We start from the raw sequence: 23907 nt of genomic DNA on the forward strand, positions 1-23907 counted from the left end.
AATACGATCCTTTCTGTGCTGTATTCTCCAGAGCAATAAATAATTTCCTGTGATCGGAATTGCCCCATTTTGTCGACTTTTACCTTTGCCGTCCAAACTGTAAGAGGAAACTGGTTTTTATCAGAAATGATACAAGGATATTGTTTTCCAGTAAATTTGCTACGTGAAGAAACCAAAGTACTAAAAGATATCTCGTTTCTGTAATTGTAGCTTCTTATTTTGGAACGTGAGATTTTATATAGAGTGATAAAAATGCATGGCGTGACTTACCTTGGTGTTGAATCGCTTCCTTACACACAGCAAAGTGAATAACAACGGAAATTTTTTACCACGTGAACACCAACACTCCCAGCTTGCGACTGATGGGATGATAATGTTTCCTTTCGGCTCATGGCTTGCTGTCTTGCCAATTCTCTTATTATGATCGGATTTACCCCGTGATCAGAATAGCCCCGCTCTACCCTATGCGTCATTCATTTGTAACGTTCAGCTTGTATTACAATTTTGTACCTTCGAGTATAGTAGTGCGATGTACTTTGTTTGCCAAGAAATTTTACTGCTAAATTCCGTAATTATATTGTTTATTTTCTATTTATGTATATTTATTTTCAGCTCTTTATGCACCATTTAGTCAAATACCATGTATATGAACGGTTGAATCAATAACAAATATTATTATATATTTTCTCATATTTAACGTAATTGCTAATGCTGTATTCTCAACCACCGTTTAATCACTAATAGTTGTTATCTTGTTGAACGCTTGATTTTGGACGCCTTTGTAAGAGTTCAGTTTTTCAGCGACCCTTGTTCGCCATGATGTCATTTCTGTAAAATAAACATGAGCATTTATGTTTAAAAATATTGGTAAAAGTGTTGATATTAACTTTGCCTATTGGTTTATTTTTTGTTTCCCTATATTATATATGTTACAGCATAATCCATAATATAATAGATCCTACCATTTTTGACGACTTGCCTTCACGTTTTGCCTATCCCCGTTTGAAGGCTGTTCGTATTCTGGCTCCAAGCAGGCTTCAAGCGTACAAAACCAAGTGAGACATATTTCGACATGTGTTGTCAAAAATGTACATTTTCGCTTACTGTTGTGTCTAAGTATGTGAGATTTTAATACATATGCCCTCAATATGCATTTGGGGGTTAATTCATAGGGTTTAACTATTGTGGGTTGGGCTTTAAAACACAGGGTTTAACACCTAGTCATAACTAAATAAAAAGACAAACCTTTTTTCTGTTAAATATTATATACATTTTTAAAAACTATTTAATTTTAAATTTGGGATTCTAGGAGAGTGAGAAGAGGGAGTGTGTGTATCTGTGTGTTTGTTTGATGGTGAGAGAGAACATGCGAGATGTGTGTGGAGTAGATTGAAAATGAGTAGGGAGGAAGAGAGGGAGTATACAAGGAAGAGAGAATGTGCGTGTTTTTTGTGTGAGGTAAATAGAGAGGAGAATGGAGGGGGAGAGAGAGGTAGATAGAGGAGAGGAAAGAGAGCATGAGAGACAGAGGAAGAGGGGAGGAGAGGTTGGTATTGAGAGAGAGGGTGAATGTGCATGTGTGCATGTGTATGTGTGTTTAGGTGAGTGAGGGGGAGAAAGACAGGAAGAAAGAGCATGAGAGAGAGGAAGAGAGATGGGAGAATATATATGTATGTGTGTGTATGTTTGTGTAATGGCGAGAGAGAGAGAAAGATTGAGTGTGTAAATGTTTGTATGAAAAGAAAATATAGGAGAGGTTTGGAAAAGGTTGAAAGGACATGGAAGGAAGCGAGGAATGGAATGTGTGTTTTAGAGAGGAAGGGAGAGAGATATGGTGTTTTCAAATATATTTACAAGTAGTTATGCTCACATCATGTGCATGAAATGTATCACTTTGTTGTCCGAATGTAGTGTGCTCTGGTGACATTTTTGATAGTTAAAGATGGACGCCACTAGCGATCCTAGCTGAAACTTTGAACACTACTTGTGGTGCGCTCTGGCCGCCATTGTTTGCATTACAAGTGTCCCACTCGGACTTCCATTTCTGGTATTACACCCTAACAGTGAGTAAAGCCACTTAAGTGTTGAAATATAGCACACTCTGGCTGTCATTTCTGGCATTAAAAGGTGGCGGCAGTCCTGATAGACAGTTTCAAATCATTAATTTGAATGTCATTATCATTAATTTCATACTTAATAAATTCATTTTAACCCTTAACCCCTCCACACCCATCCAATATCTTCCAGCTTCCTTCCTCGTCCCCCTCCTCTTCCTTCACCTTATTCTCCTCCTCCCGATTTATTTGAATACCCACATAATTAATTTCCCCCACTTTAAAATTTCATCTCACATTCCAATTCTATCATTGTATACTTTATTTACTTCCTTACTCTTCAATTGACTCCATGGCCGAATGGATTAAGTGCTTGCCTCGATATCATAGGAGTGATCATGAATCGAGCCCCAGCTACTGCACTCACATTTTTATAAAAATAACAGTAACGTCCAGTGACTGTGGAACTACCTACCTTACAGCTTCTAAACTGTGACATCATTCAATATGGCCGACATCCAAGATGGTGGTCACCTACCTCCCAAGTTCTCAACTAAGTTCAGAAGGAGAGAAAGGGAAATATAAAACTATATATATTCGTGGTAAAGAGGGGTAGTACGATGGTGGAGGGGGCTGGAGTAAACCTATAAGATACTACAACAATCAATCTTAATAAATCAGTACAGAAAAAAAAAGAATGGTTATGGGTGGTGCGGCGCCAGTGGGTAAGAGGAAGGGGATTACCCGAATTTACATATTTTTTGTGCACCATGCTCCCCTACTATCTTATGTGATGTAAGATTAATTGCATTAACTATTCGAGATAGGCGCATGAGATGCGATAAAATCAACCCAGGCAAAGCAATACGTGTAACTGGTAACTGAGTGAGGAGTCTCCAGTCCACGGACACAGTCCTCACCTTGGTGCCCGTGCCGTGGGCCTCGATGTAGCCCAGAGTGCTTGGGTCGACTCGGCACTCGGCGTAGAAGTCCTCCAGCAGTTTCTGCTGCATCAAGCCGGACGGGTAGGTGATGCCTTCGTCTTTGTAGCCGTCGCAGTTCGTCTTGGCGTGCACGACAGTGCAGTAAATACGTTTGGCGTCTTTCGCTTTCTGCAGGTAGACCACTGCTATCGCCTCGCTCCTGGCGTAGCCGTTTGCTGCAATTAATTATTTAAAAATTTGTAGTTAGGTAATTTTATAACGAGGAAACAATTTTATACTTTTAACTTAATAAAAAAACATTTCCACTTTACACATACGTAGACTGTTAGACAACACAAAAATACAATAGAATAATTTATTTTTAAAGTGTCTGATTAGTCCTTTTCTTTCCACCTTGACGATCCATGTATTGATTCATGTTGAATACAAGTCGAGATTTTTGTAAATGTAAAACTTTATATTTGTTACCAACCACCTGCAGGCCTTCTCTGAGTACTTCCGTTTTCTTAACCGGCTTAATTCAGTTGCTACTACTTCATATGTTTTTTAAAAAATAAATTAATTGATATTGACACCTGATGCCCAAAAATCTGTCAATGCTTTGGTTGAAGCCAAGTTATTAAGACTAAACCAAGACTCCATTACATAGGCTTCCAAAATGGGCTGCTGCATCATCATACTTTTACAACCGACTTCTCACGAGTTCACAGCAGCTACAAAGATTGTCTTACATAATTTTTAAATTTTTTTTCACTTATGATCTGGTGTGACATGCTTAGATCTCGCTGGCGGCCATATTTTATTTCTGTGTTTCCTAAGCATGCTGGTGTCATCGGTATCTCCTTCCAGCATTAACTGCTATGGGCGCTATTGCTGCTAGATGCAAGTAAGGTTAATTCAACGGATTGAAAACTGTTTAGAATATTAAACAAATATTTTTATGAATAAGCAATGTTAAAAAACGTGACTAAGCCCTACTACAAATATTTTTTATATGTCTTCATTATTATTTGATCAACTATGGCTACAGATAAGAGTCTAACAATTATTGGCGTACAAGAATCAACTCACAAATCTCAAAGCAACATACTATAAAGTTATACATCCACCCAGTTTAAGACGAATATGTACTTTTTTTTTTTCGAAAATTCTTAACATTGTTGAGTGAATTGCGATATCGTAACGAAGGCATAGCCACAGCTGTACGAGTGTAGTTTTATACTCATTTTGAGGAATTAATTATAAGTAATCTAAACTCTAAGGTTCCACGCATAGTTTGCAAAAATTTTATACAAGCCATCATTTACACCATTTCCGGTACTTCATAAACATTTTTAAACCCAATATTTTCGACAGTAGGAGAGGTTGAAGAGACAAAACATAATTTTACAGACACACACTAAGTTGTAAATATATGAATTTTGTGTTATACTGGGTCGCTTAGCAAGCGATAAACCATAAACTAGCATCTTTTGATATCACTCTTAAAATTACAGCAGAGGTAAACTAATTATAATATATGCTATGGTTATTGGGTGGAAGAATGAACTTTTCAGTTAGTCACTTTTCACATGCCATCTGAAGTTACATACAAGTTTTACATTGTCCAAGCAGCGATATAAATAAACCAGTGCTGCTTTGCAAACCTCCATATTCTGGGGATAGACAAACATATTTCGAATGTGCATATACAGAATGATTTGCAGTAGATCTTTTTCAAAAAAGCCTTTGTAGTCTCCATTTATGAACTTTCAAAGTTAAGGAATTCTCATTCTTGTTGAACTCTAAGCGAATGAAAACTAAGTGTCTTAGAAACTAATAGACAACACGAGCCCAAACAGGCAATACCCATTGGCATTTTGTTTTACAACTTTTTGGCTTACTTTTTGTTTTAGAAATTTTCCTGTGGAGTTCTTTTTCACTGTATGTGTATTGAAAATTATGTTTTGTTGTTAATTTTTTCAATATATATATAATAAAAACAAACTACTTGATTTGTAAAAACTTTGAAAGTATTGGTAGTAAATAATTTTTTGTTGACTATACAATAATGGACAATAATGTACTAGATCTTCATATTTTCGTAACTTCACAGCTGTGTAACAAAAAAATGTAACATGGTGGACGAACCTATGGTTTTAGAGTAATTATGGTGGTTAAAAATAAAATTATTTAGTTACGTGTTTCCAAGGCCAGAGAGTTCAATGCGCTTGCCGGCAGCGCAGGCTAAGAAGAAGGAATGAAGGAAAGAATCAAACGTATTGTCGAAATAGAAGTCGTTGGATACCGATCAGGATCAGGCTTGACGAGATGACAGTGAATCTCCGTCAGTTATGACTTATTTTCCATTAGAACGGTCAAAATATTTGGTGTCGGCTTACGCAGTTGGTATGTTGTCGAGTTTATAACATCTCGTGTCGCTTTGTAAGCCTGCGTATTAATGCATTTAGTGTTATATATTATGTAACTAATATTTTTAAATTTCATTTACATGAAATTACCACATTAAATCTAATGAGTCAAACATAAACTGCATTAGATTTCGACAGCTCTGATCGCAAAGTGCAAGCTTTGTGCGCAGAATACCAGGGCTTGTTTGTATCATATAATAAATGTCTATGCGTAAAACCGTATCAAATAGAAAGCCAAGTGAGTTAGTGGTCTTACGCACACGACCACCATGCGAAGCGGAGCGAATGATACAGAAGGTGGCTATGCATGTATCACTACATGGAAACTGCATTAAGCCTTTTTTTCCAACTGATGTTCTGTGCTATTGCTTGCGCGGCATGAAACCGCTGAGTGAAGTGTAGTGTTGGCATTGTGGAAACAGTTTCAGAGGACTGTATTCTGTGAAAGTGATAGTGTTTCAGGAAAGGCATTGTACTGGGTGTTGCAGTATGGCGACGGTGTGGTGGTCTAGCGACTCCACGGCGGGCGGGAACGGACCTTTGTTGTCGAAGGAGCGGCAGACGCCGTCCATGCTGAGCACTCCGAGGCGCGAGAACTGCAGTGTGACGAAGGGGTGCAGGCAGAGGTTGCAGCCGCCCACGATGGCCGCGTCGCAGTGCCCGTTGCGGATGGACTTGTAGGCGTGCTCCAGGGCGTACAGGCTGCTCGAGCAGGCCGAGTCTACGGCGTAGCTGGGACCTGCCGAACAATAACACGCCATGTTGGTTTCAACAGGTTGCAGCCGCCCACGACGGCCGCGTCGCAGTGCCCGTTGCAGATGGACTTGTAGGCGTGCTCCAGGGCGTACAGGCTGCTCGAGCAGGCCGAGTCTACGGCGTAGCTGGGACCTGCCGAACAATAACACGCCATGTTGGTTTCAACAGGTTGCAGCCGCCCACGACGGCCGCGTCGCAGTGCCCGTTGCGGATGGACTTGTAGGCGTGCTCCAGGGCGTACAGGCTGCTCGAGCAGGCCGAGTCTACGGCGTAGCTGGGACCTGCCGAACAATAACACGCCATGTTGGTTTCAACAGGTTGCAGCCGCCCACGACGGCCGCGTCGCAGTGCCCGTTGCGGATGGACTTGTAGGCGTGCTCCAGGGCGTACAGGCTGCTCGAGCAGGCCGAGTCTACGGCGTAGCTGGGACCTGCCGAACAATAACACGCCATGTTGGTTTCAACAGGTTGCAGCCGCCCACGACGGCCGCGTCGCAGTGCCCGTTGCGGATGGACTTGTAGGCGTGCTCCAGGGCGTACAGGCTGCTCGAGCAGGCCGAGTCTACGGCGTAGCTGGGACCTGCCGAACAATAACACGCCATGTTGGTTTCAACAGGTTGCAGCTGCCCACGATGGCCGTGTCGCAGTGCCCGTTGCGGATGGACTTGTTGGCGTGCTCCAGGGCGTACAGGCTGCTCGAGCAGGCCGAGTCTACGGCGTAGCTGGGGCCTGCCAAACAATAACACGCCATGTTGGTTTCAACAGGTTGCAGTCGCCCACGACGGCCGCGTCGCAGTTCGCACTGTGGGGTATCTCCCACTGGGCTCATACTCTATACCTCGAGCTAAACCCCCCATTTTGCACCTTGTCTTGAGTGGGCGTTCGTGGTTGTTTACGCAAAGGTTTGCATAATCAACTGCGTTCTGTTTTGCTGATTTGGTGTGAATGGGAGCATTGAATTGGAATTGGAATTGAAATTTTCTTGGAGAGAGGTTAAAGGGTATCGGGCACTGCCCCACCTCAAAGTTGGTCCGTGGGTGGCAACGACTGTTGGCTATCAGTCAGCCGGGTTTTTTTTTTTCTGTGTGCTGCTATAAGACCAACAGCGGCTAAGAGGGCAGCTGGCTTGGGGTGATAGCCTCCTGCTTTAACGCATGCCAGACAGTCAATAGTACTGATTAGACAGTGTGAGCCCGCTGGTTCTACGATGGATCGAAAGCATTGGCATGAAGATTTGCAAGAGGCAGTTAAACATCCAATAGAAGGAGACTGGTCCGAAAGGAAAACCCTTTTGACGGATTACACTAAGGACAGAGGATTGGACTTGAAGAGAGTGACCATACTGGTTGACAAATTGCTGGATAAGAAAGTAAACTGGGCTAAGGAACCAGTACCAAATTTAACTGAAAGAAAATGGCTGCTATCTGTTGGTCCCATAATATGTGAACAAGACCCTACTATAGTTAAAATGATGATAAGGGAAATCTTCAGGAAAGACAAAACTACGGCTGAGAAGGAAGAATCGACTGAAGAGTTTGTGATAAACCCTAAATGGGATGAACAGGAGGTGCTTTCATGTGCTGAAAAATTAATAATTGAGCTAACCACCTACACGACCACAGAGATATCTAAGGTTAACAAAGCATCTACAAACTATATTCTGCCCAGAGTAACACAGCTAAAAGGCCTATTAGATAAGGTTCTGATAGACAATTCCCGGCTTAACGGAGTGATAAAGGGGATAGAATTAAGTAAAGGCCCTGTGATAAGGAAGACGTATGCGGAAGTAACAAGTGCAGCTGAAATTGGAGGGACTACTCGTCAACAGATCATACCTAAACAGAAGAAGGAGTTGCTGATTGTCCTGCCAAGTGACGAAACTCAAACAAGTGACACCACCAAAAGAGAGATCTTAAAGAACATTGATCCAATAAAGAATGGGCTGAAATTCAAAGGAATAAGGAAAATTTCGAAAGGAGGAATTATAATCGAAGCACAAGACTCCAGCACGATTGAAAAACTGCAAAAAGATGAGAAAATATCTAAACTAGGACTACGTACTGAGCGCCCTACAAAGCAGGGCCCGAAAGTTATTATGTACGACGTGCCTAGGGAGTTCGATAACCCTGATATAGCTGGCACAATATTTGCTCAGAATCTGAGCGCAGATGAAGTCTCACTGGAGGAGTTCAGAGCTGGTTTCATGGTGCGAACAAGACGCGGCAGAAAGGATAATAAAGAAACAGTGCACCTTGTCATTGAATGCACACCTAAAATAAGGAATATCTTGCTAAGCAGAACACATATGTATATTGGTTTTTCTGCATGTAAAATTAGGGATTTTGTGTCAATAACTAGATGTTTCAACTGTCAGAATTACGGACACCCCGCACATAAATGTAAAAGCAAAACTATCTGCTCTATATGTGGACTTGATGGGCATAAGTATACAGAATGTAGTAAGAAAAATGAAGGAAATAAGTGTGCAAATTGCAGACGAGAGAATAAACCACACGAGCATAGGGTAGATAGCACTGATTGCCCTGCCTATAAGAGAGCTTACGAAAGAGAAATAGAAAGAACTAATTATGGTGAAATATGAAAATAACATAAAAATAGGGCAACTAAACGCACAACGTTCAGCTGTTGTCAGTGCTGAATTAAATAAGATTGCAGAAAAAATGAAGCTTGATGTGATCTTATTACAAGAACCCTATGTATTACGTGGGCAAGTTGCAGGAATCCATGGTTTAATATATGCAATAGGAGATAATCCGAAATCGGCAATTTGGATTAGAAATGAAACTCTAACTACGATGTTACTCTCCGGCATTTCTAATGAACATCATGTTTGCATGATCATGCAGATGAGGATGATGAAAATATACGATATCTCATCCTATTTTCAATTCTCAGATCCTATTGAAGTACATATTGATAAGCTTAATTCAATATTGGATACAATTGGACATGAAAATATAATAATTGGTGCAGACACAAATGCAAAATCTTCTTTTTGGAATTCACCAGTGAATGACGAAAAAGGTGAGATCATGAACGATTTTATCATGGAAAGAGATCTATATGTTATTAATGATGATCCATTAACAGGAACATATCTATCACCAGCAACTAATACTGAGACTTTCATTGATGTGACATTGACTGATAACAACATGAAAGAAAGAATCAATGAATGGAAGATTCATCTGGACAGTTCAAGTGACCACAGATTGATGACTTATGAAATCCAATTGCAAAGAACTGAGATGCCTCCCATAATAATAAGTCCACGGTACATACATAAGAACGCGGATTGGAAGAAGTTTGATGAATTAATAACAAGCAAAATAAATGAATTATCACATGAAGAAGATGTATATAACTCCGCAGAAGCACTCGCCATGAGATTAACAATTATATTACAGAATATCTGTGAGAAATGCTTTAGGAAACAAACGAAAATTATTCCTGGAAATCCCTGGTGGGATGTTGAATTAGAAGAAACTAGAAGAGATCTGGAAAGACTAAGAAGAATCATGAAGAGAGCGGCAAATGGATTTTATAAACTTTTAATTTTACAACAGTACAGAATAAGGAGAAAGAAATATAAGAAAGATATTTTATTAAAGAAGAAGGTATACTGGGAAAAACTTGTCCTTAACAAGGGGAATATGGACCCTTGGGGATATGTGTACAAGGTGATGGCTGGCAAAGTACGAAGTTCTTTTGAAATCCCTGGGATGATGATGGCAAATAGACAAATTACTGACATTACAGAAAATTTGGAAACTATTCTACATGATTTACTACCTAATGACAACCCAGATGAAGATACGAATATTCAAAAGATGAAGAGAGAAGCGATGAAAGAACTGCCTGATACAGAAGACACAGTTTCTTTCACCATCCAAGAGCTTGACAAGATCATTAAAGAGTTAAAACCACGAAAAGCACCAGGTAAAGATAATATAACAACTGAGTTAATTTGGCGAGCTTACCCTCGAATCAAGGAAGTACTGTTACATCTGTATAATTTATGCTTATCTTCAGGAACATTTCCAAAAATATGGAAGGAAGGAGTTCTCAAAATCATATACAAGGGAAATGCTAAGGACCCGAAATTAACTAAGTCATACCGGCCTTTAACTATGCTGCCTAACATGGGAAAAATTTATGAGCGGCTCATTAATGCAAGACTAACAGCTTATTTGGAAGTAATACAGGGAATAGATAAACAGCAGTATGGCTTCAGAAGAGGGTATAGTACAGAAAAAGCGCTATACGATGTAAATCAATATATTAAAAACCTACAAGAAAAATATGTGCTTGGAGTGACGATAGATATAGCAGGAGCATTCGACCACGCTTGGTGGCCTCAAGTATTATGGCGCTTAAAGAATCTTAACACACCTAAGAACCTGTATGCCGCCATAAGGGGCTTTCTGCAAGATAGAAAGTGTGAATGTCGATTGGGCCACATAGTTGTGGAAAAGAAGCTCTCCATGGGCTGTCCTCAGGGTTCAGTCCTTGGTCCGCTACTATGGAATATAATATTTGATGAGCTTCTGAAAATTGAGTTACCAGTAAATAACATTATATATGGCTATGCAGATGATGGCTTGCTCATTATACCCGCTACTTCACGCTACGAATTAGAGCAGACAGCAGAAATTATTCTACGCTCTATCAACACCTGGGCAAGCAGTGTCCGACTTCTTATATCATCTGAAAAAACTGAAGGCGTATTACTAAAGGGAAAATTACATAAAGACAGACCACCTTTAATAAGATTTCAAGAACGAATAGTGAAGATAAAACAAAAAGTTAAGTATCTAGGGGTACAAATCACAACGGGAACAGGATACCAAGAACACATACAAGAAGCATCACAAAAGGCCCTACTGTTAATGCAAAAAATAAGGAGTCATAAACCTACAAATGTAGGATTGAGCACTAATACTATGACAACACTGTACAATGGAGTATACCTGGGCATACTTACCTATGCTTGCTCAGTCTGGTATGAACTACTACGCAATTCACATGTAAGAAGAAGGTTAAACTCATCCCAACGAACAGCTCTAATTGCTGTAACAAAAAGCTACAGAACTACGTCCTTAGAAGCACTGCAGGTTATCGCTGGAGCCTTACCTATAGACCTACTAATACAAGAAAGAGCAAAAGTTGTGATATTAAAGATGAACAAGGAATACACTGCTTCAAAATATCGCAGAATTCACATAGAAAATATTGAAATCTGGCAAGAAAGGTGGCGAAACTCTGACAAGGGAAGGCATACACACAATATATTCCCTTCAATAGAAGAACGGATGAAATTTTCATGGATAAGTACTGACCACTACACTTCACAATTCCTAACAGGTCACGGGAATTTTAAACACAAATTAAACTCTTTTAACTTAGTGGAAAGCCCTATGTGCCCTGTGTGCATGGAAGAAGACACAGTAGAGCATGTTCTAAATGATTGCGTTAAAATAGAAGACATACGAAACAAGTACACAAGGAAGATGGCTATGGAGGATGTTGATATTAAGGATATTAATCAAATTGTGAGAGATAAGAAGACTTATGACATATGGAGAAATTACACCTTTGAAGTATCCAAGAGACTGGAGCGTTTCGATAGTTGGATGCACGAACAATCTCTGATGGAAGATCTGCTTTCCGATACGGAATAACTTACTACAGAAAAATAAAATAACTCTTTGAATCTCCTACACAAGTTTCTTTGGCTGTTCTTCTTGTGTATAGTGTAATCGAACAGCCGGAATATTATATCAAATTAGATAAATGAACTGAAAAGAATTAATTAAGAATAAGAGAATTAAAAATATACACCAGATCTCTCTTTGAAAATAAGAATAAGAATTATGACAGAATAACGCCCTGGAAACCTGTATAAGCAAGCTAAAAGGATATGAATTATTATATAATATAAACTGTATTATATTATATAATATATATATATATGTGTGTTAAAAATATAATCATGTGTGCAATAAATATAAATAAACTACTCTTGCAAACCTTATAAAAAGGATTATATCCAGAGTAGTCTTTAAGTAAACATACATAATCTATAATATGATTATTTTCTATAAAGCTACAAGATAATCTGTGGATGGACTGGTAGGCGTGCTCCAGGGCGTATACGCTGCTCGTCAGACAGAGTACATGGCGTAGCTGGGGCTTGCAAACTGCTGAAACAATCCGCCATTTTATATCGATAGTTAAGATCAGTAGGGAGTGGTAATATCTCCGAAACAGCCGTTAATTTAAGGACAGCAGGACTCACGATAAAGAGACCATAGAGAATAACGAATCACTCCGAAAATATTCAAAAGTAGGCTACTATGGCTACTGACAATAACATCTAAATAACGTCACCTTAAGAAGTTAGTAAATAGACTCCTGAACGAAATGTGGGTATTGGAAGAATATGAAATTCACAAGTTTTCTCCAGCATTGTTTGAAATGACTAGGCGTGTAGATTTAAGAAGCGCCAGATTTGAAGAAGTAATTTTCAACGTTTCCGGCAACATCACATATGTCATTTTCAAATTAGAAGTGCAGCTGTAGGCCACTCCAGCCCTGAAGATGGCGACTGCAATGTCGACGGAAATGTCAGAGAGTGTTTCCTTAATGCTTTCGTGGCTAAAATCCTCAAGCCAATACACGTTAGGTATTAACCAATGACACACAACTTACTTCCCGTTTACGGAAATTCAAATATACGAATATACTGTACGTATCACGATGCACAGTTATCTATTGTGGCCCCCAACCCCATAGGTTAGCTATTCTTTTATTTTTTGCAGTTAGTATTACTGTTTATTCGTTAAAATGTTAAATTTTTGACTTCTTTATTTGGTTTTGTAAATTTGACGTATATTTTTAGCTTAATATTTTAATTTATATTTTGTATCTTTTATTTATTTAATTTTTAATATTGTTAAAAGGATAAAGTTTTATTTAATGGTTTCACGTTATACTTGTCTGTTTGCTTGGGCACGTCTGCTGGGGGCGCGACGGTCGCGGGTCCGACGTCACGCAGGCCGAGCGCGGCCGAAGCCAGTTGTGTGGACTGGAGTGGCGGAGTGATGACGTGGGGGGAGAAACTCTGATTGCAGTGATTGAGATATAGTTTTTTAAAGTAATTTTGGGCCCAACCGCTAGATACAAGCTTTCATTATACCTATATTGCCAACATAGCTACATTGACTCTTGAGAAGTAATGCATAAGCTTTTATCAGGCAAACAAGCCACTGAAAATTAACTAACTTTTTTTTGGTAGCCACATATCCATACCATAAATTTTTGCATCTCCTTTTCATTTATATATAACATGACTGTTTTATTACAATAAAGCATTACGTTTATTTCACACAGTTTAAATACGTCTTCTTTGCCGTTTAAGACTGTTTGCTATGAACTAAAGTCGGCTGCGAAATGGACCATGTGCTATTTAAATGAAGAACCGGGTCATATATAGGACACTTTTCAATCTTAGTGTAGATAATAATGTTGTTTTAATGTTTTATTGTTTAATATAATGCGCTAGATTTTTAAAGAGTTATTTCTCGTCTTTTTGAACGGTAATTATATATATATATATATATATGTATTTTTGTATGAAAAATTCTATAACTTTTCAGTTGTGACTGTTAAAAGGCTGTCGCGTGTTTTTTTTAGCGAGTCAATTTTCGTGTTGATTTTATACTGAGTTTAAATATGATATTATTATTGAGCAGTATAATAAGTATAATATTTTTAATGCGTTAAAAATATTTTAGTGTTAAAAATGTTGGCACATTTACTTTTTGCTATATTTAACTTTTACGAGTGTATTAATATTTCCCATGAATCAACGTTGTTTACAAAGGCATTTAATTATATTTTGAAAAAAGAATTTCAAGTTGTAAATAATTATTGTGTGAGGACTTTCAAATTTGCATCGTCCTTAAATTTTTAATGAATAATTTTCTTATTTTAGTATTTTGGACATCCGTAGGTATAGTGGAACAGCACATTGAGTGAGAAGAAGAATTAAAAAAAAGTGTAATATCTAATTTTTTCAATTTTTGCATAATTTGGAGGCCGTTCCCAGACAGGTGCCCTGTGAAGAAAAACCACTACTTTTGCCTATTAACGATCTTGACTGACATTTTCCATCTCTATATTTTAAGTTAGAGTATGGAAGTAATTTATGTGAAATGTATAGGTTTTGGATGTTGGGATCATGAAACGAAAATGTAGGTATGTAGCAATATTTCCAGATGCGGCCCAATGGTAACAGCTGCAGGAGGCAGTATTTCTTTGAACACTACTTGAAGAGGGTAGTAGCCTAAATTAATTTGCTTCCATAATTTCGTATGTTTGATCATTATTTTTAATAAATTCTTCATAAAACAATCATTACTTCTTAATAGACTATGCTAAAAGTTTCATAATAGTATATTTTTAGAATCTTAAAGGCCAATAATTATATAAATACTAGAATAAACTAAGAAAATGTACTCTTTTTCATACATTTGTAATTTTATAGTTTGTGTAGCCTTTCACATTTTTACTTAATTTTTAATAAATCATTCATGAATCAATACAAATTTGGATTTCCCAAAACCATATAAAACACATGTTTAAAGAATTATGGGAAAACCAAAATTTTATAGATTTATAAATAGTAAAAAAAAATAACTTATACACGACAAAGGCTTTTCACAAACAAATGATTTTAAACTCTATAAAATACGAATACATACTTTTAGTTTATGCTAGGTTGACATAAAAATTGTCCTTCGGGCATTTAAAAACGTTAAAATAAATATTAATTACATTTATAAAACAATTTTTAAACAATTGATTATAGTTCTGTTAGGAAATTACTTACAATGCTGAGCAAATCACGAAATTATGGAAGAAAAATTTATTTGTGATACTATCCGCTTAGGAATACAAATACTGGAGACGGGAGCAACCAATCAGGGGCCGAGGAGCGTGGGTTGCGCCTCACCGTTCACGCCCAGCCAGTAGGATATGCGGTTGGCGAGCATGACGCGGCTGCAGCCCGTCAGGGCGTAGCCGTTGATCTGCAGTTTCTCGTAGAACCACGTCTTCTCCGTCTCGCTGAAGCAGGCGCCGACGAACACACCCACCCGGCTGCCTCTCAGGCTGTACGGGTTTATTCCTGAATGGCCAAAAACAGAGTATTAATTGAAAACCAAGAATTCAGCATTTCCGCCTAAGTACTTATTGCTACTTGGTCACAATTTTTTTTCTAATTGTTTGAAGCTCGGTTAAACCACTTCCTATATCGGATTATTGCATTTTGATGTATTTTTCAAGGCAAGTTCCAGCAAATTTTCACTGTATTATTTTTAAAAAAATCAGAATTTAATTAAAGGCCAACATGTTGGACTAATCACAACGTGGTCTCTATTTTTTCGTACTGTGTTGGTATAAGCAATTTAAATTCTAAAGTCTAATTTGAAAAAAATTGATTTCATCAAAAAGAAGACATGGAATGAACCCAAAACAGAAACTCCAACATAGTAATTGTAGCCGAGTTTTACTGAAGCTTGTTCTAAAGTAAATGAATTTATGCTTCGTTTAGGACTTTCCACCATATTTATTTAAATTATTATTTTTTACATAAAAATATATATTTTTCATCAACCAGGTATCAAGCCAAGGAAAGGGATCGATCGATTTAATCAATATATCAATTGCAAATTTTTTAATGAGTTTTGGAATTTTTCACGATTTTATCGACTAATAATTACGAATTTTCAAGATGGCGTCAAAATTTCAAGATTGCGGGCGCCACAGTAATAATAAATGATTACTGCACTCAAGTGGCTAAATATCAAACTAGAATTTTCGCAGCGCACTCTAGCAGACGAAAACAATATAATGGCCTTCAGCAGACGAAAACAAGATGGCAGACATGATTTTATACTAGCTGGCGATATATACATTTGAATTATTGGTGGGAGGTCAGTCTGCCGGCAGCTTCCATAGAGGAAGGATTTTTCACGATTATATTATTTTTATCCTCAACGGGTTCGAACCGAGGATGTAAGTGCGTGTTTATAAACAATAATTTATTAAAATTTAATTAATTATTTCTTTATAAATTTTTAATTTTTCCCCTTTAATTCTAGTAATTTTTTATGGATTTTCAATATGGTGGTCATAATGACATATTCCAAGAGGTCGGAATTTTCCATTTATATTTTAAATAATTTTTTATAATTGTTAAAATCTTCCCTGATTTTCTAACATAAAAACTATGGATTTCCAAGATGGCGGTTGTAACGAAAATTGCAACGACCAAGAATCCAAGACTGCAGCCGTAACTAAACGTATAATGGTGACGTCATACACATCCAAGTCGGCGAGCGTAAATAAAAGTGCAAAGTTTATAGAATCCAAGATTTATGCAGTAACGAAATGTGCAACAGTTTTTAAAAAATATATTTAATTAAATTTTGATTTATTTAATGTTTTTATAAATGTTAAGTTTTTTCCCGATTTTATAGCATAAAATTTATGTATTTTTAAGATGGCGGGAGTAAATATAACTACAACAGTTACATCTAATTTTAATATGGCGCTCATGACATCCTAACTGTCAAGGTCATGACCTAGGGAGCTTAGGGAGGCTTATAGAAATGGATTCTTAAGCCCCATTATGGACTTTCAAGCCGTTGGCATTTTTATGGACTAAAATGGGAAAATTTCCTTCAAAACGGGAACTCTTCCCTATAAATAGGGACATATTATGGAATTTAGGTAATTTTTTTGTCTTTTGTAAGAATTTTCAGGAAATATCAAACATTAATTGGCCGCCGTGATGTTAGAGCAATCGGTCATTGACCCCATCCACAATTCACAGCCTGAAGCCTAGCGCAGGTTTCCCTTTTCTCCACACTCGGTAATTAAAAAATATATATATTTAAATGCAATGATGATGCTGCTGCTTGGGTATAGAATTGGGCTTATTTGAGCAATGGGTTCATGCATACGAACTAACTTGAGTTAACAAGGCTGAAATTAAACTAATGTGTACACGAACTAACAAAATATCTAATTAATTCCCATGTTCACAGACAATTATCTGATTTCTACAGAATAAATCTGATCTTTTAAAATATTATATTGATATGCCCGATATACCTGAATTTTTTTTTTTACATTCCGATGTATATTTGGCTAAGAAATTTAATCATTGTAATGATGAGTCAAATTTGAAGGATATCACACCATTAAAATAAAGCACTAAATTTAAAGCTATTCTCATAAAAACTTTTGATCAGCTTACAAGCTAACCAATTACAATTCAGGAAGTGGTAAACGCTGTTATACTTTCAATCAAAACCTATTTTCGAGAATAATTTAAATGTTTTGGCCACGTGGTGATCAAGATTAAAGCGAGAAACGGTTTAAGTCTTCGGATTGTCTTGCCTTGTGTTCAACATAACACAAGACTGGCAGAAGTGCTCTTTATTTAGTTAAAAAAAATAATGGATGACAAAAATTTTTTTTAAGTTTAAGTTCAAAGGGACTTTGAGTTATGTCCGAATAATTATTTTAAAAGAGTTAGACCACACAAAATCATTAATATTTAATAACATAACTATTAGAAAACAAGCAGATAAAATATTTTATTATTGTTTCGTGATAAAATAATTGGGAACCACTCACACAGCTGTTCTGATTCTTACCTCAGTTTCAGTGTGTGCTTGATACATTGTTGCTTCCTCATTACACCCAGAATTGCCTCATTTATAAACACGCCTTTTAGACAGCTTAAACACCGGGCGAGTGTAGCTTATTAAGGCCCACCTCCGTAGCGTAGTCGGGTGCACACTGGCATACGGTGCGAGGGGTTCTGGGTTCGAGTCCCGGGCAAGGCATGGGAGTAAATTTGAAAACATGTTTTCGATTTGTCAAAGTCAATAAAACTGTTGCACAAAACTTTCGAAATATAAGGAATAATAGGTAAATAAAGGGGGGATGTTTGGCTGGTTGGTAATGAATACCACCAGCCAGCCAAACCTAATAAGAAAAAAAAATACGCAGGAGTGTATTCTAACTTTTATTGGCAAAAGTTTTACTAAAAAAATCTCGTAACACAAACACACACACACACACACACATATATATATATATATTCACAGACATAAATCGACGTGTACTTTATTAACTCTGAGATAAAAAATATTTCTAACCTCAAGAGGAAATGTATTTTAATAAAAGAGACTACAAAACTACACAATAAGTACGTTACAAAAATAAAAAATAATATCTGTAACCGAAAATTTTAACTGTGCCATTTGCTACTAAATACACATACATTAAAGTGAAGATATATAACGTTACTTCTTGTTTACGTACCTGCATCCACCACAGCTTCGTAGCACCTTTCCAGAATCAGCCGGCACATAGGGTCCATCGTCTCAGCTTGTTTGAGATGAATTCCGAAAAATGATGCGTCGAATTTCATGACGTTGTTTATTTTCCCATGACGATGAGGAATTTCAGGATGTTCTGAAAACAATTAATGAATATTATACACAAAATTATATTTTTAAAAAATAATATTTTTGGAAAATTAGCTAAAACACTAAGGAATTATATTGTGAAAATTTAAAAGTTATGTTATGACACACATGAAAGTGTGAGTTTTAACATGGTTGGAGCAGACCTACACGATGAGAACTAAACTAAACAGAGCATAGGTTTCAGATAAACGACGAGGTTACTGGATTATTTTGAGGCACATTATCTGAAAAAGGCAGGGTTCGGTAAATAATGTTTAGCAATAATTATTAACTAAATGTTTTATTCTAAAAATAATAACAAACCAAGCCTAAAGAATTTTCTTATTGTCAAACAGGCCGCTTGTCAACCGTCAAAAAATCGACATTGCTAGGCAGCTTGTCACAAATGTAATGGAAGTTATTTGCGTAACAGATACTGAGCTACTCATCAAGCTTCCACGACCGTTTTTTGTCACCATATCCACCTTGCCGAGCAGTTTGTCACAGGTGTAATGGACGTTATTAGCATAATAGCTACTGAGCTACGCAGCTAGCTTCCACCGCCGCGTGTCGTCCGTCACCATGTCCACCTTGCCGAGTAGTTTGTCACAGGTGTAATGGACGTTATAAGCATAATAGCCACTGAGCTACGCACCTAGCTTCCACCGCCGCGTGTCGTCCGTCACCATGTCCACCTTGCCGAGTAGTTTGTCACAGGTGTAATGGACGTTATAAGCATAATAGCCACTGAGCTACGCACCTAGCTTCCACCGCCGCGTGTCGTCCGTCACCATGTCCACCTTGCCGAGTAGTTTGTCACAGGTGTAATGGACGTTATAAGCATAATAGCCACTGAGCTACGCACCTAGCTTCCACCGCCGCGTGTCGTCCGTCACCATGTCCACCTTGCCGAGCAGTTTGTCACAGATGTAATGGACGTTATTAGCATAATAGCTACTGAGCTACGCAGCTAGCTTCCACCGCCGCGTGTCGTCCGTCACCATGTCCACCTTGCCGAGCAGTTTGTCACAGATGTAATGGACGTTATTAGCATAATAGCTACTGAGCTACGCAGCTAGCTTCCACCGCCGCGTGTCGTCCGTCACCATGTCCACCTTGCCGAGTAGTTTGTCACAGGTGTAATGGACGTTATAAGCATAATAGCCACTGAGCTACGCACCTAGCTTCCACCGCCGCGTGTCGTCCGTCACCATGTCCACCTTGCCGAGTAGTTTGTCACAGGTGTAATGGACGTTATAAGCATAATAGCCACTGAGCTACGCACCTAGCTTCCACCGCCGCGTGTCGTCCGTCACCATGTCCACCTTGCCGAGTAGTTTGTCACAGGTGTAATGGACGTTATAAGCATAATAGCCACTGAGCTACGCACCTAGCTTCCACCGCCGCGTGTCGTCCGTCACCATGTCCACCTTGCCGAGTAGTTTGTCACAGGTGTAATGGACGTTATAAGCATAATAGCCACTGAGCTACGCACCTAGCTTCCACCGCCGCGTGTCGTCCGTCACCATGTCCACCTTGCCGAGTAGTTTGTCACAGGTGTAATGGACGTTATAAGCATAATAGCCACTGAGCTACGCACCTAGCTTCCACCGCCGCGTGTCGTCCGTCACCATGTCCACCTTGCCGAGTAGTTTGTCACAGGTGTAATGGACGTTATTAGCATAATAGCTACTGATCTACGCACCTAGCTTCCACCGCCGCGTGTCATCCGTCACCATGTCCACCTTGCCGAGTAGTTTGTCACAGATGTAATGGACGTTATTAGCATAATAGCCACTGAGCTACGCACCTAGCTTCCACCGCCGCGTGTCGTCCGTCACCATGTCCACCTTGTCGAGCAGGTTGTCACAAATGTAATGGAAGTTATTCGCGTAACAGCTACTGAACTACTCATCAAGCTTCCACCGCCGCGTGTCATCCGTCACCATATCCACCTTGCCGAGCAGTTTATCACAGGTGTAATGGAAGTTATTAGCATAATAGCCACTGAGCTACGCACCTAGCTTCCACCGCCGCGTGTCGTCCGTCACCATGTCCACCTTGTCGAGCAGGTTGTCACAAATGTAATGGAAGTTATTCGCGTAACAGCTACTGAACTACTCATCAAGCTTCCACCGCCGCGTGTCATCCGTCACCATATCCACCTTGCCGAGCAGTTTATCACAGGTGTAATGGACGTTATTAGCATAATAGCCACTGAGCTACGCACCTAGCTTCCACCGCCGCGTGTCGTCCGTCACCATGTCCACCTTGCCGAGTAGTTTGTCACAGGTGTAATGGACGTTATAAGCATAATAGCCACTGAGCTACGCACCTAGCTTCCACCGCCGCGTGTCGTCCGTCACCATGTCCACCTTGCCGAGTAGTTTGTCACAGGTGTAATGGACGTTATAAGCATAATAGCCACTGAGCTACGCACCTAGCTTCCACCGCCGCGTGTCGTCCGTCACCATGTCCACCTTGCCGAGTAGTTTGTCACAGGTGTAATGGACGTTATAAGCATAATAGCCACTGAGCTACGCACCTAGCTTCCACCGCCGCGTGTCGTCCGTCACCATGTCCACCTTGCCGAGTAGTTTGTCACAGGTGTAATGGACGTTATAAGCATAATAGCCACTGAGCTACGCACCTAGCTTCCACCGCCGCGTGTCGTCCGTCACCATGTCCACCTTGCCCAGCAGGTTGTCACGGAAGTGGCGTACGCTGTCCGAGTCCGGGAAATAGCCGGCGATGCCGGACATCACCACTTCCTCGCCGGCGGGTGGTGACGCCAGCTTCATGCCGGCGCGGATGTTGGCCGGGATGCTATCTTCCACGACTGTTGCCTTCTGCTGGGGGGCCATGTTGCTTGTGGACGACCTGTGGATAGGGCGATAATTCAACGCCTCATTTTACATTAAGGTCATTGCAGACATATCACTTTTTAAACACTGAAATAAATCAGAGATTCGCAGTTGTGGCGTGACTCTTAACGATAATTGCCAACTGGCATACCGCAATGTTGAAACCATTGTTTAAATGGTGAAAATTCGATGGACGATCACGCCGGTATCGATTTCAGATAACCTTGTTCTGTTACGATTGATTGACCTACTGTGTACCCTTATAATATCTGTAGGCGGCATTGAGCTACAAACTATCCCAAGTTGTAAAGTTTTAATATCTTATTTTTAAAAGAAAGAAAAGATTATGATATCAAATTTTTGTCTGTAAGTCTTTGTATTTGTTTTTTATTGAGATATTTTTTTTGTCAAACAATTTCGATGAAAAATATGACTTAGGGATGTTTTCGCTTCTATATTTAATGTTTGATTCTGGACGAAAGTTATTATAAAGCACAAAACTTTACATGGGTCCTTGATAATCAATTTTGCATTAAATCACAAACTATGCATTGCAATTTTATGTTATGTAACAAAAATTGTTTCTGATTTCGATTCTATGTTAAAAAAATCTACTTTTTCCTAGATTGTAATTATTGTACCACCTTAATTAAAATATAATATTTTTACTTGTACAATTATAAGATACTGATAATTTTTTTTATCAAAGTTTATGATTTCTCAAAAATTAATAATTTTGTTTTATTTTACTCGTGTAAAAACTAAACTGTATTTTAAAAACTAAATAAAATATTCTGAGACGTCTGTTAAAATTAAAATAATAATAATAATATTCTTTTGGTAAATTTTTTTTTAAAAATTTTTAATCTTGAATTAAATTCATATATATTATTACAATTTCGAACCATTAAACATTTTAAATTTTTTAATGTAAAGTATATAAAACTTATAATTTTAGTCAAATTAATAATAATTATTAACTTGACTAATTTTATTATTTGTATTTTGTTTTTTTTTTAATATAATTTCAATAAAATAAAAATCCAGTGGCAAAAGAATAAACCATTAATTTACTATACATAATAAGCGATTAGGCTCAATGTATTCATCCCATCAAAATACTTTATTTGACTAAAAGATTCGAATCTTGGCTATTCCGTAAAAATAACTTTTATAATGTTTCAAATATTTTAATTTTTTGTTCTGTTTTCATAATACGTGTGGTACTAAACATTTGTATAAATTTTTTGTGTAATAATACATTAAATACCTTTTAAAATTTAAATAAATTTAGTTTAATAGTTGTGGTATAAATTAATCTCATAAACAGGATATACTGAAACAGAAGAAACACATATCATTAAATAATTAATCCTACTAATATTATAAACGCGAACGTTTGTAAGTATGGATGGATGTTTGTTACTCTTTCACGTAAAAACTACTGAATGGATTTTAATGAAACTTTAAAAAAAATATAGCTTACACATCAGAATAACACATAGGCTACAATTTATAAAGATATTGTGTGAATTGTCCAAAATATCACGATATGTGTCAAGTAAGTAGGAAAAAATCTACCATCTGCGAGCTATTCTGGCGTGCGCTGGCAAAACCGCTAGAGTTACACATATGTAATGTATGATGGAAATGTTTATCCCACTAATATTATAAATGTGAAAGTTTGTATGGATGGATGGATGGATGTTTGTTACTTAATCACGCTAGAACGGCTGAACGGATCTGTATGAAATTTGGCCTACAGCGAGCTCATAACCTGGATTAACACATAGACCACATATAAATACGAAATTACATCCCTAAGGGAGTGAAAAAGTGAAAATTTCATTTTATAACAGAAAAAATCATAGATCATAGACATACAAATAGTGAGTGAGTGTCATTTCTCTATATCTGCCACACGATCATGCACATAGTAAGGTCTGGCAAATTCATATTTTTCTTCTTGGTGAGACCAACACGCTTAGTGGAGCTCGCAGCGGCTAGCAAAATAAAGGCGCTAATAACAGTTTTGTTCTTAACTTCGTCAATAGATAGAGTTGCCTTGAATTTTAAACGCACCATAGTTTGATGTCTTTAATTTTCGGTTGTTTGTGCCGTATGCGTTCCGATACCTTTCATCCATTGTGATGAAATTTTGGTGAGTTGTTATGCGCATGCCCGTGAAGGTTTCAGAGACGGTATGACTATTTTGCAATAGTTTGAGCACGAATCGTTTCAAAAATATGTATTTCATGTTATATAGCGGCACTTCGTCTGTTTTTGTTGTGAGATAGAAATACAGAGAGA

The 23907-nt window shown here is 38.1% G+C and overlaps 1 protein-coding gene across 1 annotated transcript in view; it reads right to left on the reverse strand.

Annotated features, from left to right (window-relative positions):
• Nucleotides 1-23907, reverse strand: part of LOC134528920 (fatty acid synthase-like) — a 183780-nt gene that overhangs the window by 149914 nt on the left and 9959 nt on the right. Inside the window, exons 2-6 of the mRNA XM_063362588.1 lie at nucleotides 21384-21613; nucleotides 18588-18740; nucleotides 15202-15375; nucleotides 5948-6148; nucleotides 2975-3213 (exon numbers count right to left, since the gene is read on the reverse strand). Of these exons, the coding sequence (XP_063218658.1) occupies nucleotides 2975-3213; nucleotides 5948-6148; nucleotides 15202-15375; nucleotides 18588-18740; nucleotides 21384-21597 (981 nt within the window). The 5' untranslated portion in view covers nucleotides 21598-21613. The remainder of the gene's footprint in view (nucleotides 1-2974; nucleotides 3214-5947; nucleotides 6149-15201; nucleotides 15376-18587; nucleotides 18741-21383; nucleotides 21614-23907) is intronic.

Source organism: Bacillus rossius, chromosome 2, assembly GCF_032445375.1.
Source record: "Bacillus rossius redtenbacheri isolate Brsri chromosome 2, Brsri_v3, whole genome shotgun sequence".
NCBI lineage: Eukaryota > Metazoa > Arthropoda > Insecta > Phasmatodea > Bacillidae > Bacillus > Bacillus rossius.